Source organism: Callorhinus ursinus, unplaced genomic scaffold (assembly GCF_003265705.2).
Source record: "Callorhinus ursinus isolate GAN/ISIS: 27379988/994484 unplaced genomic scaffold, GSC_fseal_2.0 scaffold31, whole genome shotgun sequence".
In the NCBI taxonomy this organism is placed as follows: Eukaryota; Metazoa; Chordata; class Mammalia; order Carnivora; family Otariidae; genus Callorhinus; species Callorhinus ursinus.
The window spans coordinates 17,995,014-18,010,421 of NW_027397093.1; the positions used below are offsets into that span (position 1 = coordinate 17,995,014).

A 15,408-nucleotide genomic window follows, 5' to 3' on the forward strand; every position below is an offset into this window, starting at 1 on the left:
ATGAAGTGGAGTAAGTCGGAGGGGGAGATGAACCATGAGAGACGATGGACTCTGAAAAACAAACTGAGGGTTCTGAGGGGAGGGGTGGGGGGATGGGTTAGCCTGGTGATGGGTATTAAAGAGGGCACATTCTTCGTGGAGCACTGGGTGTTATGCACAAACAATGAATCATGGAACACTACATCAAAAACTAATGATGTAATGTATGGTGATTAACATAACAATAAAAAATTAAAAAAAATTTTTGACCAGGCATCTTGTATTTTATCCTGTAATTCTACACGTGTTTTCCCCTCAGTAACATCAGTGAGATATAGAAAGAACATGGGGGATTACTAATACTTTTCTTTATAGTAAAGGGATATTTCCAGCTTGTAAAAAAACTGCTGTGTTCCAGAAGTATGAAAATTCTCTATGGTTTCTATAGGTCAACATATTCATTGCTTTGATTAAGTATTTTTGTTTAACAAAGGACTACAAACAACAGCAACCATTTTATTATGTTTCGTGATTCCATGGGTTGGTTGGGAGTCAGCAGGGCCATATTCGTACTCTTGACTTGTGGTATCCCATGTACTGGCAGGTAAATGGTAACTGTGTGCGGGTTCAGGGCTGGGTATTTGAGGCCTCAGTGCTTCTTCTTCTTCCCGCTCTCCATATGGTGTCTAAACTCCTAGGACCCCTTCATGCAACTTCTTTCTCCCACAGGGTAGCCTGGATTTCTTGCATGATAGTTCAGGGCTCCAGGAAAGGAGAGATGGAAGCTGCCAGAACTTCTTAATGCTTAAGCTCCAAAGTGACCGGAATGCTATTTCTTCCCCATTCCATAGATAAAAATAGTCATGAATCCTGTCCCAGGTTAAGAGGACCAACAGAACCTCAAGAAGTGATATATGTGTACAGGATGATGTGGGTTTGTTAGAAGTTTGTCTCTGGAGACATCTGTGGTCTTCAATGTCAGTGAGGTAGTTGCTATGGTTTGTTTTCAGTATCCTTATTGCCCTCCCTAGGACTTCATTTTCCATCCTGATGTTTATACTTTTGCAATAATAAAAACTAGTTAAACAGCAACATGAGTCATCTCCACCTCTTCTTATTCTTGCAAAGTTTATCAAGCAGTTTGTTTTAAGCATCTCATATATACTCTTGCACAGAGGAAGTAGAAAGTCCCTACCCTTAAAATATTTTTCTTTGGAATATTTAATGTTCATATATTGTAGATCTGTTTTTGTTTGCATGTTTGTTTTTAGTAAACAATAATCAGAACACATCTCCCTGCCCATTTATCTAATCTACTTGTTTACCCATGGCTTGTCCATCAGCAACACAGAAACATTTTGGCTTTGGTTCAGAGAATCATTGAATTTCTATGAGATATTTCTATGAGATACATTGTTTAGACAGACCTATGGAGGGGAGGGGAAACAAATTACACATTTTGGGGCAATAAAATGAAACGACCTAGAAAGTGACTTAGTGTTTATTTCTATGAACCTTCTTGCTTTGTGACTTTCTTGCCTGTTACCAAAGAGAAAAAAGACAAAAGTCCTTGGCATGGCATTCCAGGTTGTCTGTGAATTGGCCATGACTTTAATTGACATTATTTGTAATGTTCCTTCTCTTTCACTCTCTTAGCTCCTCCTCCTCACCAAACCACACATTAACCTGTTCTCTGACTAAAGAGTCTACTTACTATTCACCAAATTTTCCATTACCTCCCACCCCCAAAACACATGTGTCTTTGTATATATGCCTTGTTTAACTTGGTGCTTTTCCCACTCCTCTTGCTTCCCCTGCTAATCAAACCTTAGGAACTTCAAGACTAATGTAAATGCTACTTCTCCCATGAAACCTTTACCATTATCAATAGCTGGAATTATTATTTTTTTTCTTTCTGGAGCACTTATAGCATGTGTAGTTCTTTTATAGTAGTGATCATATTCTGCATGTGTTTTTCTTTTTTAATGGATTTTTTTCTTCCCACCAGAGTTCATATCCTTAAAATGATAGTTATAACAACATCTTTCACTTAGTAATGCTTTGAAAAGCTTGCTACAAACTCCTTACATTAGTCTTTACATGATTGATTTTTATTTCTGAAACAAGAAATAATGCCATAGTATTATTATCTCAGTTTCTCAGGTGAGTCAATTTACTGAACATCACTTAGCTAACTGGTAGAGCCAAGGTTTGAACCCAAGTCCACCCAACCCAGTCCAAATTGTAACCACCATGTGAGGGGTCAGGGATAATGGCCTTTTAACCCTCAGAACTCCCAGTGCCTAATAAACGATTTTACCATCCTGATTTTTTTCTTCCTTACTATTTATTTTAAAAGTTTTTTTTTTATTAAAATTTTTTCTTCCTTTAGTCTCTTTCCCCATCACTTATTTGAGAACTGCATACCTATTACAATTCTTAGTAAGGGAGGAAGATTTTTAAACCTCATTTCTTTGTTTAAAAAATTAAAGCAATTGAATATATTCCATTTCTACTGTATTATGTAGAATGAAACATACATTTGATTTCACTAAAGGCAGGTTAAAATTTTTATTTGTGTATATTGAGAAAAAAATGCCTATTTTATAAATGCTGAAGTAAGGACTTGAGGTATGTCAAATTAAATAGCCTTCTGATAAAACACACACAAAACAAAAACTTGGCTGATTTTTTAGTTGCTGAGTTGTTGAATTGCTATATGCATCTCTTCTCCATTTTGGTAGTATCAATGCCACACTTAGAAAAAAATATGTATGTCCTTATGCCTCCCCTTCCTCATCCTCATAATGAAATAATATTAGCAATCCAGGGCACCTGGGTGGCTCAGTAGGTTAAGCATTTTCCTTTGGCTCAGGTCGTGATCCCAGGGTCCTAGGATGGAGTCCCACATCAGGCTCCCTGCTCAGTGGAGAGTCTGCTTCTCCCTCTGCCCCTCCCTCCCCTGCTTGTGCTCTCTCTCTCTCTCTCACACACACACACACAAATAAATAAATCAAATCTTTAAAAATATTAATGGTCCATAAGATACAAGTATCATTAAGTTGACACAGTAGGTATACGTTGAATTAATTATTAGGTGATTTAGTTGCTAATAGTCAATTGAGTTGTGACAGTCACATTTTGCTATTTGACTTAAAATTACAATGGCATTAATATACACATGTATAATTTTTTTCTAGTTCCCTAAGGACAATTTTTTTCTGAGGCATTTTCTTTTCTTTCCATTCCTCCTCCCTCACAATTTCATTCTTTCTATTCTCTTATTTAGTGGTGGTGGGGGCAGTGCTGTCTTATAGTTTTCACATAGAGCTTTCACTTTTGGGTTTCAATTGTAGAGAAATATATTATTTTATTTGAGATCCCAGTGGGAAATAGAAAAATTGATGTCTCAAAGCCTGTTATTAAACCATAGTGAGAAAAGATGGAAAACCCCTCAGTTTGATTTTGTGCCTGACATCTTTCATGCCTGGCCACAAGCAGGTATTTATTGAAAACACATACCTCTAACTCCTATTGGCCTCCCACTAACTTCAGATTTTAGTGCTGCAGCTTCTAAAGTTGTCCTATTTTTACATTGGCATGTTGGATTCTTCTTTATAAAGTTTTTTGTATATCACTCAAGTGAAAGGAATGAGTTGTTCCATTGGGTGGGAAAATAATATGGAAATTAATAAGATAGAGGCTTCTTACATATTATACACAGATATAGGTGAGTGTACAATTTAAATGAAAAAAAAATCCCATATGTCAGAATGTGCCAGAACATATAAAGAAAAGTACTTAGCATAGCATTTGAGGCATTCCATATCTTGTCCCTATATGCATTTCTGGTCCTCTCTCATAATAATTCCTCTTTCACCGTCAGCACAGTACAGGGGATGACAGAATCAAATTCAGTAGTGTGCAAAGCAGAAGTGGTAAAGTATGATCATCAATGGGTAGTTTATATAAAACATCAGAATCTGTTACTTGGTACATGACCAAACAACATTATCACCAGACAAATGTATCTATTTTATATTAGATTCCCCTGAAAGCAAGTCCTAAGACCAGAGCCTTAGTGCAGGTAGTTTATTAAGAGACAATTCCAAAAAGCATGTGTAAGAGAACATGCAGTGGAAGAGAGCAGGCAGGGAAGGAGGAAAAAATATGCTATTTGGGGTTCCTACTGTAGGCAGCAGGAACTTAAGGATCTCTGAGAAGGAACGGAATGTCTCCCAGAATTGTCTAACCAATGGATAGAGACCAGGAATTTTGTCCGGCAACTCCCATCTCCACTGATTGATAGTTGTTCCCAGTGGTGTTCCCTTTTCAGAACTTCCAGGCTGTCTGTGCTTGGGCTGAGACTCTCACAGAGACTTGGAGCAGACCTAAGAAAGAATAACAAAGAGAAGCATGGAATGCATTCGAGGTGGGATGTCTTGAAAGGATAAGGAACTGTTCCCTTACAGCAACAGCTGAAATCAGAGACTGTTCCAGTGGTTGAGACATCATCTTTTAATCTTTTTGTCTTATTTTGTTCTTTTTACCTGAAATGCATTCCATTACCTCTATTGTACCTAAGAAATCCTGTTTCAATCCTTACTCTATCACTGTGTTCTAGGCACACTAAATTCATGTGATGTCTTGAGGATTGATTGATTGATTGATTTATAGCTTATGATAGTCTTTATTCTAGAATGCTGTGCTTTCCATTTCCCAACCCCTACTCTTAACAGGTAATTCAGCTTTTAAAATGAAATACATATGTCTCATCTTTACAGAAGGCTTTTTCACTGTAACAATCCAAGTTAATTGTTTCTTATTTATTTATGCTTCTTTTAAGATACTCATCAAACTCTTTTTACACCTCTCATTCCCTAATATTGCCCTGTCTTTGTTATCCTGACATTCCCAGGTTGCCTAGAATGGTGCCCTGCCCTTAGAGAGAAAGCTCACAGTGCATTTGTTAAACTGAATGAATATACAGCTATAGGAAAGAAGATTCATTTTGCTCATTATATTTGAATTATAGTATATCAGGTAATTTTGGCCCATTTTCCAACAGAATTTTGAAAACATTGGCATAAAACTTATTTGTAAACTCATTTTTCAGTCCTTGTGTCTTGTCTTACTGAACATAATATCTCATGTCCATCGTACACCTTTTCTCATTTACTGTGTTTTGTACTTAGCAGCATGTCTTAGTATAAAGTTAAAAAAATGTGTTTCTAACATGGTTTAATTAAAAAAATTAATTTAGCTAAAGCATTTATTTATTTATTTGTTAATAGTAAATTAGCTGTGCCTCAAGCCTCACTTTTGCAACATGTTTCAGCACTTCTGTATGGATTGAAGGATTGAATGAATAGCAGTGAAAACATAGCTGAAAACCTCGGAAAGAAAAAAAAAGAACAAGGAAGTAAATACCATTAAAATAAAGGGAAGACAAATGGTAGTACCACAGAGGGGAAATGCACAGACCAAAGCAAATGTATCCATTGCTGTAAGATTGCTATAACTATTCAAATATTTACAAACATTGGCACAGTGTGGGACAATACTTACTCTCTCTCTCTCTAGATTTTTCTATGTGACAAAGCAAAATGTATTTTTTAAAAAAATACAAGAGAAGAGTCTAACTTTCTGGGTATAGTTGTAGATGGGAACATACATCAAAGTCTTTTATATGAGAAACAATCACTTTTTAAACCTGTGTTTCAATGTGGTTAATACCAAGTCTTGCATCTTCATGTAATAATCAAATTACTAGAAATAGGAGTTTATTCTCACTGTCTCCACCTCCACTCATCTCCCATTCATTCTTCAAACTATCGCAATAGGACTCCCGCTTCTACTTTTCCACTCTGACTGCTCTCACTAAGTTAATCAATGACTCTTAGTGGTCAAATCCATTAGACAAGTCTTAGTTCATTTTATTTAACTTACCTTTAAAATTAGACTCTGAAACTCATTATCTTTTTGAAATTTCTTTGCTGTCAGCTTCCTGATTTTTCCCTTATTGTGACATTTAATGACTCTCACTTCTCTATTAGATTATAGGGACCATGCATTTCCATTTTGCTATATTTTGTAATAGCTTGCTCTTGGTAGAAAGGTAAGGAAATGATGTTTAGAAATAATTGTTGAATTGCATGGAATCAAATACACAGAAAAGAAGATTCAGCAAGTCCATAATATGGTACTATAATTGCATCTGGTACAATAAGTTCATTTGGAGAGAGCGCTGATGTAGATTTATTTGAAAGTTTCTCTTTTAGTTGTTGGTCATTTGCTTTCTCTGTTTTTGACCATCATCTCAGTCTCCTTTTAGATCCTACTCTTCCATCGGCATGGTTCCCATATATGGTAATATTTCCTAAGATTTTATTCTTGGACATTTCCTCACTGTGCATGATCCTATCTGCCTCCTTGGTTTGAATTACCTCCCATATGTATGTTGGCTATTAATTGCATATCTTTAGTGCAGATCTCCTCTTAGCCCTCCTTCTATATATCCTAGTTATAAATGAAAGAAAAAAGGACAAAGGAGAGGGATGATAATTGAAAACTGTTCCCCCTCTGCGATCCCTTTTACTTTTACGTGTTTGGAACTAACATAACTTGTAGTTCCCAGCTCAAGTCCTAACTTGTGATTGGTTGCCTGACTTCTCTGGTTCACTTTTTACGGACATCAAACACATTGTTCATTCACCCGAAGTCTTCCCTTTGCCTTGTAACTCCTTAGCACTCTGCACTCTGTCTTAGTAAGTGCTCAGACAATATTAATTAGTTGCTATTAGTGATCTGCCTTTCTGCATGCTAAGCAGATTCTTTCCTTCGGGATCTCACATAGCCTTTGTGAAAATGTTGGAAACCAGAAAATTTCACAATTCTCTTGCTTAAGATGTAACATCTTAGGCAGAGGTATTTTTTTCTCCCAGAAATCTATAATTATTATGGATTTATTATCCTATAAATATTATAGGAAGATGGTGGTGTTTTTTTTTTTTTAATGCAGCTACAGTAGCATTCTCATGTAATCCAAAACTAGGGTAACTGTCTATTGGTTTTAAAAAATGCTCTAAAACATAATTTTCACAGAAGGCAAATTAAAAATTTCTTGTCTGATAACTACTCATCTCTTTGTTTTATTGTATAGAGGTTATTAAATTAAATAAGGAGGTTGACTAGAAAATTAGAGAGCCATTCATAGTCATTGACACTGTTGGATGAAACTTTTCAAGACACTGTGATCCTTTAGGACTCAATATTATATAAATACAATGCATTAATTTTCCAATGCAGTGTTAAATTTCAGAAAATATCTGCTGAATAAAGTAATTGCCTGATTGTCATTTATGAGCTTACACATAATCTAATTTAAAAGAACTAATTGTAGCAGAATGTTATACTTGTTTAATAATTTAAGGTGTAAGGGCAAGAACAATTAATGCAGATGAAGAAAATTGGACATCAAACTCATTTATTATTCTCCTTGCTCTATTAATCTGTTATCAGCTGGCATAATCGGTGATCTAACTTGGTTTAATTACCATGAAGACTACAATTTAGCTAATCAAAATTTATCATCACTTCCTCCAACAAAGTAGAAAACATTTCATAATTTTGTAATTATGAAAATACATGATGTACAATGTTGTTTGTACACATGCATAAACATTACAATAGTACAATTTCTTTGAGGGAAAATGGAGTATTATCACTTATAATCTGACCTCTGGGCTAAGTATAATTTAAGAAAAAAATAGTGCATTTTGAAAGCAAGAGAGCTATTGTTCAATGATTATTTTTCCTTGGATATTTTGTTTGTTTTAACTTTGTAAGTGACATTTATACACAGTCTTAAATATTAGTTTAGAGATTGTGTAAAAATGTGTAAGATCAATTTTGTAACTACTGAGATTGTAAAAACAGGAAATAACATGAACAATTCCCTGAAAAAAAAAGTGAATTTTTTATTTCTCCTCAGCTCCGTAAGGCTATTATAGATCATGTGTCAGACTCCTTTTTGGATACAACAGTCCCACTTTTGGTTCTCATTGAAGCTGCCAAGAACGGCCGAGAAAAGGAAATAAAAGAATATGCTTCAATATTTCGTGAACACACCAGCAGGCTTATAGAGGTAAGCATGCTAGAACTGTAACTACTCTAAATCCAGGAGAATGAAGCTCTCATTCCCCTTTTACAGTTGAATTGTACTCAGATAAAAACTTTTTAAAACTTACTACAAATGAAGCCAAGTTCAGTACTTTTTATGTATATTTTTTAAAAGGTATACACACACACATACACACAAACTGGTTAAATGCAGATACTTTGTTTTATCTTTACAAAGGTTTTCTTCCTGTTCTAACCATGAAAGTATTAAATACTTACCTCATGCCATTTTATTATTTCTCTACGATCTTTTCATGGCTGTATTACTCCATCAGCCTTTTCAATCATATTCAGCCATGTGACGTGACTATAGAAAAAGAATGTCAGATATACAGGGGTAGAAATATCCAGAATAAATAAGTGGGGATAGTAGATTGGTCGATGTCCCAGTAGAGGCAAGAGGAGATGATACAACTATAATTTCTTCAGCTCGGAAGCTGGAAGCATGGAAATGCCCCATAATTGGGGGCAAGGTGGCATATTGCTGAAAGAGCCATAAAATGCTAGACAATTGCTAGGAAACAGATAATAGAACCTATTGTATTATGAGACTCAGTAAGGCGGCCACAGTATAAAAAAGTCTGAATGGAAGGACTTCTAACACCAGTAAGGTGACAGTACTCACAAGGCCAGGAACTGGTAGTAGAAAGGGGAAACTGTGCTTGATCAAATTCATATACCAGAGCCGATAAACTGCTAGGACTCATCAGTATGACTGCACTGTTGTTTATGGCTAGTGTCTGCTCTCACTGGCAGCACCATGCCATACTGATTATTAAATGTTCTGACTGCCACACCTTCATATACTGGCCATGAACTTTGTGGTGAATATGTTTGGGGGCTCAAATTACTTGTAAAATCTTGTGAGTCAGAAATAGACACCACCTGAATTAGAATCACAGCATTTTATTAAACATCTATTAAAATAGAGGACTTTCCCAATGTCTTTAATGTAGATCCACTGGGAAGGAAGTTTCCAATGTAGCTAGCATTTGCACTATAAACTCTCTGGTTCCTAGTCTTCATATCTAGAAAATGAAAGGAGTTGATAAATAGATAATTACTAAGATCATTTCAGCCCTAAAACTGACCTATCTCCAAGTCTGAAATCTACTTTGACTTCCCAAGAACTCTGTGAGACCAGGGTAACTGTTAAAATTCCCACTGACCTTAGGTGGACATAAAGGTACAAACCCAGACCAGACTAATTAGAGCCGAAGCTGATTTCCAGGCTTACAATTTTTAACTAATTCATTCAATTATTTATTATATTTCTCATAGTATTTATTCCCTTTTGTATTCATTCCTCAAATATGTATTCAGTCTTCCCCCCAAGAAAATGTTAAAGTAAGAGGCAAAGCAGAAGGAACAGATCATTAAAAGTACCTAACTAAGTGTAGCTCCTGACAATCATAATCATATTTTCTAAAAATGTGTTCTCTAAGCTGAAGGCACACCAAATTATGAAAACAACTTTTTGGTGAAATATTCTGAAAGTATAAGTTGATTTCTGCTAAAAATTTACATCCCTATTCCTATTTCTTAGTTTAGTGTTGCTATGAAACATAAAACTCCTAAGGTGCTCAATAAAGAAGGGCTTCTTGATCACAGTTTTTGGGGAAAAGTTGTAAAATCTCTTGGAGATTTTACAGTTCTGAGAAATCCATAGATAAGAAGACCTCTTTAATTTAAGTCAGAATTTCCCCAAATCAGTTTACCTAAGGAGCTCTTCCTTCCATGACACTTATTATTAAAGGAGTGCCTTGAAGGAATGCTTGAGAATGATACCTTAATTTATTGTGAAATGATGGTTTATTATTATGAAGACAGAGCTCTAATAATCTGTTTTAAAAATTAAAGGATCTTGAAAATTCCATATTTCACATGAACATTGAAAGAATAAAAGATTTCGTAATTTTGAGCTCCTGGGGGACTGAGAATGAGTTTTATTTAATGTTGAAAGTCCCCTTAATACATATAATGTGATTATGCTAGCTTTGGAGTCACAGTTCTTATTCTTATTCTTTTTCTTCGTATTACTTAGAAACTGGCCTAAGTCATTTTCAGTTCCAGTTAGCTTATGCTACATAACACATCATCTCCAAACGTAGTGGCTTAAAACAACCATTTACTATTCTTTCACCGATTTGTATGTTAACTGGGCAGATGGGCAGCTCTCATTTAGGTTCCCTCATGTGATTACTGTCAAATATTGGCTGGGTATGGAGCCCTTGAAAGGTTTGACTGGGCTCGACATACAAAATGTCACATTCACATGACTGAAAGTGCATGAGAACTATCAGCTGGGAGCTTAGCCATGGCTCTTCACTGGAGGACCAATACATGGCCTTTCTATGTGGCTTCAGCTTCTTGCAGAATAGTTGCTGGTTCAGAGATGAGAGATCCCAAAAGCAAGTCAGAGATAGGAAGTAGATACTGATATCCTCTTAAGGCCTGGGGCCCAGAAATTGGCAGAATACCACTTCCACTATATATTACTGGAGCCTGCCCAAACAGGAGGGGAGGCAGAGAGGTGTGAGACTTCACCTCTCAAAAGAAAGAATAGCAAAGTATGTGGCCATCTTTATTCTACTATACTTCTCTTCTCAGGACTTCATTTGCTTTATATAAAGTGAAGGTTAACAAGATAATGTCTAAGGTCACTGTCAGTTTCTAAAATTCTATGATATAACAAATACCTTTTACAATTGAAAGACTTCTAATTTTCTTTTTCTTTTTTTTAAAGATTTTATTTATTATTTATTTGAGAGAAAGAGAGAGAAAGAGGGAGGGGCATAAGCAGACTCCCTGCTGAGCATGGAGCCCAATGCAGGGCTCCATCTCACAACCCTGAGATCATGACCTGAGCCAAAATCAAGAGTCAACCGACTGAGCCACCCAGGCGCCCCCAGACTCTAATTTTCTAACAGCTATAGACTTTGGAGAAAATGAAAGTGGTTTTTAAGTATACTGCTTGCCCACTAGGTTGTTTATGTATATATCAAGAAGAAAAAAGAAAAGAACACTGCATTTATCTCCCAGGAAAAGTTCTTTTTGAAAGGAGCTGTCTAACCAAGGCAACAGAGAAAATCATCATTAATTTACTACAAATGTTGAGCCAGAAGTGTCTGTGACAGAGTCCAGGGAAATAGGAGAGCTTAAATATATGTTTCAGAAGACATTGTAAGTTTACTTTGTATAGTTTACCAACCCTCCACCTTTGTTTTCCCTACCAGTCCTCCACCCAGACTACTTAGACCCATCTTATTCCCAAGCTGGGTAATTTGACAGAGCAGGACAGAAAATCTTAGATTCTAAATGACTTCAAAGAAAAGCTATTTTCAACATGTCTGGGTTTTGATACCTCAACTGTGTTTGTCAGAGAAATCTAAAATCAGTGAACTTGTTGCAATAAGACTTAAATGGAAAGAAAAGTCCATTTTTAAAGAATTCCTATGAGATCTTTGAAGAAAACTCCATGTTGTTAAAGGAACACTTTAGATAGTGGTTAAAATTGTAACTTTTACCAAAAAAAAAAAAAAATAGAAAAAACCTGGATTTGAACACAAAGAAAAAATAACAACAACAACAACAAAGCATTAAGAAATTCTATGGGTAATAATTAGGCAACCAAAAGGATTTGGGGTATTGGAGAAAAGAAGTGGGAATGAGGAGAAGAGTGGCCAATAAACTGGGCCTGAACTTTCCCATTCTCTAGCGGGGTCATGTCTGAGGTCTCCTGTTATATTATCATGTAGTTTGGTATAAAATGATCGTGGGTGAAATGATGGTTATAAAACCCTGGGTAGTGTCAATAACTGGAGAACCTAGATCCTTATGGGTAATTTTGTTTAGTTATGCTGAACTAAGTAACTATTATGCAAAGCTTATCCTACTTTGCACATCCAAGTTACTCTGTTTTGGGATCCACCAAACCACAGTAGGGATGAGAAGAAGGAGTCAAAAAGTTGGCATTTTAAAAATCATCTTTACATCATGATTAGCTATTTAATGACAAATATGCTCATTGAATTATACTCCCCAGTGTTTGATCTTGCACTGATGGTGAGTTAGGTCCCCATTAAGTCTACTGACTTCCACCAATAATACCTATTAAACAGGAAGTTTAAAATATTAATTTTACCTTAAAATGTAAAGTATTCACTAATTCTAGAGAGTAAGAATTTTATCTGTCATCACTTTGAGCCTATTCTGTTAGCCGAGTCTATGCAGCTAGTACTCCCTAAATCTGCATTGAATGAAGAAACACATTCATAACAATAACTCACTTTTGTTTCTCTCTAAAAAGTTAACTTTGGGGATTCCAATAACTGGACTTGGGACCATGTCTGAGCCCAGTTACTTGGTAGGGTGCCTTCCTATTCTACTGTACATGAATACTTGAAAATAATTCTTCACAATGATATTAGCAAACACCTTTGCCATCAACTATCAGAAGCAGACACTATAAACTCTACTCCAGATCTCCTGAGAGAATATGGACTTTGTCACAATTCGATAACATTTTTAAAGAACTTTGCCCACTTCAGAGATAATAATTTGTAACTTTAATGTGATAATATAATTGTTATTCAGAAGAATGCCATTGCATTCAATACATGCATTGCTTATTACAATGGCTGTTATTTAATATTTCTTTAAAATTAATTTCTAAAAACTCCACTATTATTCTTGAATCATACTACAATTTGTTCTCAGCGATCAGTTTATGCTGAACACTACATAGTTGCTACATATTAAAAAGGTAAAATCTCCAGTTTATCCCATGGATTTTACCATACCAATTATCATTAAATATGACAGTGTTAGTGATCTAGGCCTGAAAATTTTTTGTGAATTAGAGAAGTTTCTCCATGTGAAAAGCCAACCTCGTCAGTGCTTTGACTTATTCATCAAAAATTCATCTGTCTTGATGAACCTATTTTAGTAAGTTTTATGGGAGCCTTTCATCAAAAAGGAAAAAGTAGGTGGACATTTAATTATAATACTTCCCTCCAACCTACAAAGCTGATTGTTCCCACTCACAAAATGGTGAGCCAGATTTAGCAAAGCCCCAGTGCCAAGAAAGAAGGGTGTAGAGGGGACTCTTGCTGTTTGCAAGAAGTGCTTATAGAGCTCTCAGCTCTACTTCTATCTTTGCTTTTTGACAGAATCCTGTTCGAGTGTCACACATTGCTTTGATTGATCATCTGTTATCAAATAAGAATATGCTCAGTTACAAATAAATAAAGCTTTTAGAGTCCCATCTCGTTCTTCCTCCCCCCCAAAAAGAAAAAAAAATTGAAAAATAAAAAGAACAAACCCATACTTATACTTGTGCACAAACCAACAACTGTTCTCAGTGAGCATCTTGGCAGCTTTCCTCTTTTGATGGGGAAGGGATGTTATAGCTAAGTCAGGAATGCTTTTACTTATATAGAGCACAGGTGTGACTGCCCACTCTCTGGATTAGAAACTGTTCAATATCTTAATCCTCTTTCAGCTAAAGCTCATCATGACCATGATCCTTAAAAGCCTAACCTGAATATACAGTGAGTGACCTTTCCATGTTGGAGAGGTTTCTTTATAAATTTCCCATTCATGCTGTTTGGAATGCAGGGAAATGGGGAGTAATTCAGAGCCTTTCCATAGTCAGATGTAGGTATTTTTGAAGGAGATATTAGTGTTTTGGGATTAAGAGGAGGGAGAAAACTATATGGGATTAGAGTAGTGTGGAAATTTAGTAGGAAGTAAACAATATAAGCAATATTTACATCAAAACTTGATGACTAGGCAGGAGTTGGATTTGAAAAAACTAAAACTCCAAGTTGAAATACAAGTGTGACTAAAGTCACAATGCTCATTCCTATGTTCCAGGATTGTAATAGAAATGAAATCTAGATCACTACGTTGGCTGAAACATGAAGTGTGATAAAAGCAATTGATCAATACCCTTGAATATTTGATTGCCAGGGTGAATAGGTTAGATTTCATTTCAAGAACTGGATGATCCAGTAATGGATCTGGAATGCTGCAGTTGCTTCTCACCACAGAAGGAACTCAAGGGAAGCCATATTTTAGGAGAGTTTGTGTATGGATTATTTCATATCTGGATATAAAAATTTTCTAACTCCCAACAATTGATTAGAATCTCATGAATATAAATTGGCATTTAAAAAGACTGCATTTAAAACTTAATTTAATCTTATGCATTGAAGAGAGAGAAAACTAGATTTAATCATGAAATTGGAACATAAAAGCAAGTGACTCAAGACTTAATGGCATTAGATTGATTCTATCCAATAGAAACAGAAAGCAGAATACAAATATAATTTAAAATTTTCTAGTAGTCACACTAAAAAAAAAGTAAAATAAACAGGTGAAACCAATCTTAGTAATATGTTTTATTTAATCCACCATACCCCAAAATTATCATTTCAATATGTAATAAATATAAAAACTATTATTGAGATATCTTATTTTTTTTTGTACTAAGTCTAAAAGAAACCTGGTGTATATTTTACCTGTGCAGCCTATCTTAATCTAGACTATCCATATTTTTAGTGTATAATAGCCATACATGGCTAGTGGCTATGTCTTAGACATAGAGGTCTAGATAGCTGATTAGCAAGTTGAGGACAGGAGTATATTCATTTATTCATTCATTCAACAAATATGTCTTAAGTGCCTGTGGTGCTATGTACTCTGCTGGACCCTGGGAATACTGTCTAGAGCCTTTGTGTTTGTTTTCCTAGACTGATGTACAGTAAGTACAGCATTCAGTAAATCATTATTTTTTTTAAGATTATTTATTTATTTATTTATTTGAGAGAGAGAGAGAGTGAGAGATAGAGAGCACGAGAGGGAAGAGGGTCAGAGGGAGAAGCAGACTCCCCGCTGAGCAGAGAGCCTGATGTGGGACTCGATCCCGGGACTCCAGGATCATGACCTGAGCCGAAGGCAGTCACTTAACCAACTGAGCCACCCAGGCACCCTCAGTAAATCATTATTGAATGAATTAGTGTATGAAAAAAGTAGGATGTCAATTAATCCTACGGAAAAATTTAAAAGATGGCAAATAGCATGATTTATTGAGTAAGGTATAAAATATGGAGACAGACTTGGTTTTGAATCTTGGCTTGATATTATTGGGCAAGTCACTTAATATCTCTTGTATCTGTTCTGTAAAGGACATACTCCATTGTAAAGTGAAAACAATCTCACAAAAGTGAGATTGAATGGGATGAC

General features: G+C 35.6%; 1 protein-coding gene across 3 annotated transcripts in view; it reads left to right on the top strand.

The window, feature by feature from the left end:
• Nucleotides 1-15,408, top strand: part of CTNNA3 (catenin alpha 3) — a 2,007,818-nt gene that overhangs the window by 1,097,944 nt on the left and 894,466 nt on the right. For all 3 annotated transcript variants that reach the window (XM_073878933.1, XM_073878931.1, XM_073878932.1), the window contains one exon: nt 7,973-8,125. In XM_073878933.1, coding sequence (XP_073735034.1) covers nt 7,973-8,125 — 153 coding nt within the window. The remainder of the gene's footprint in view (nt 1-7,972; nt 8,126-15,408) is intronic.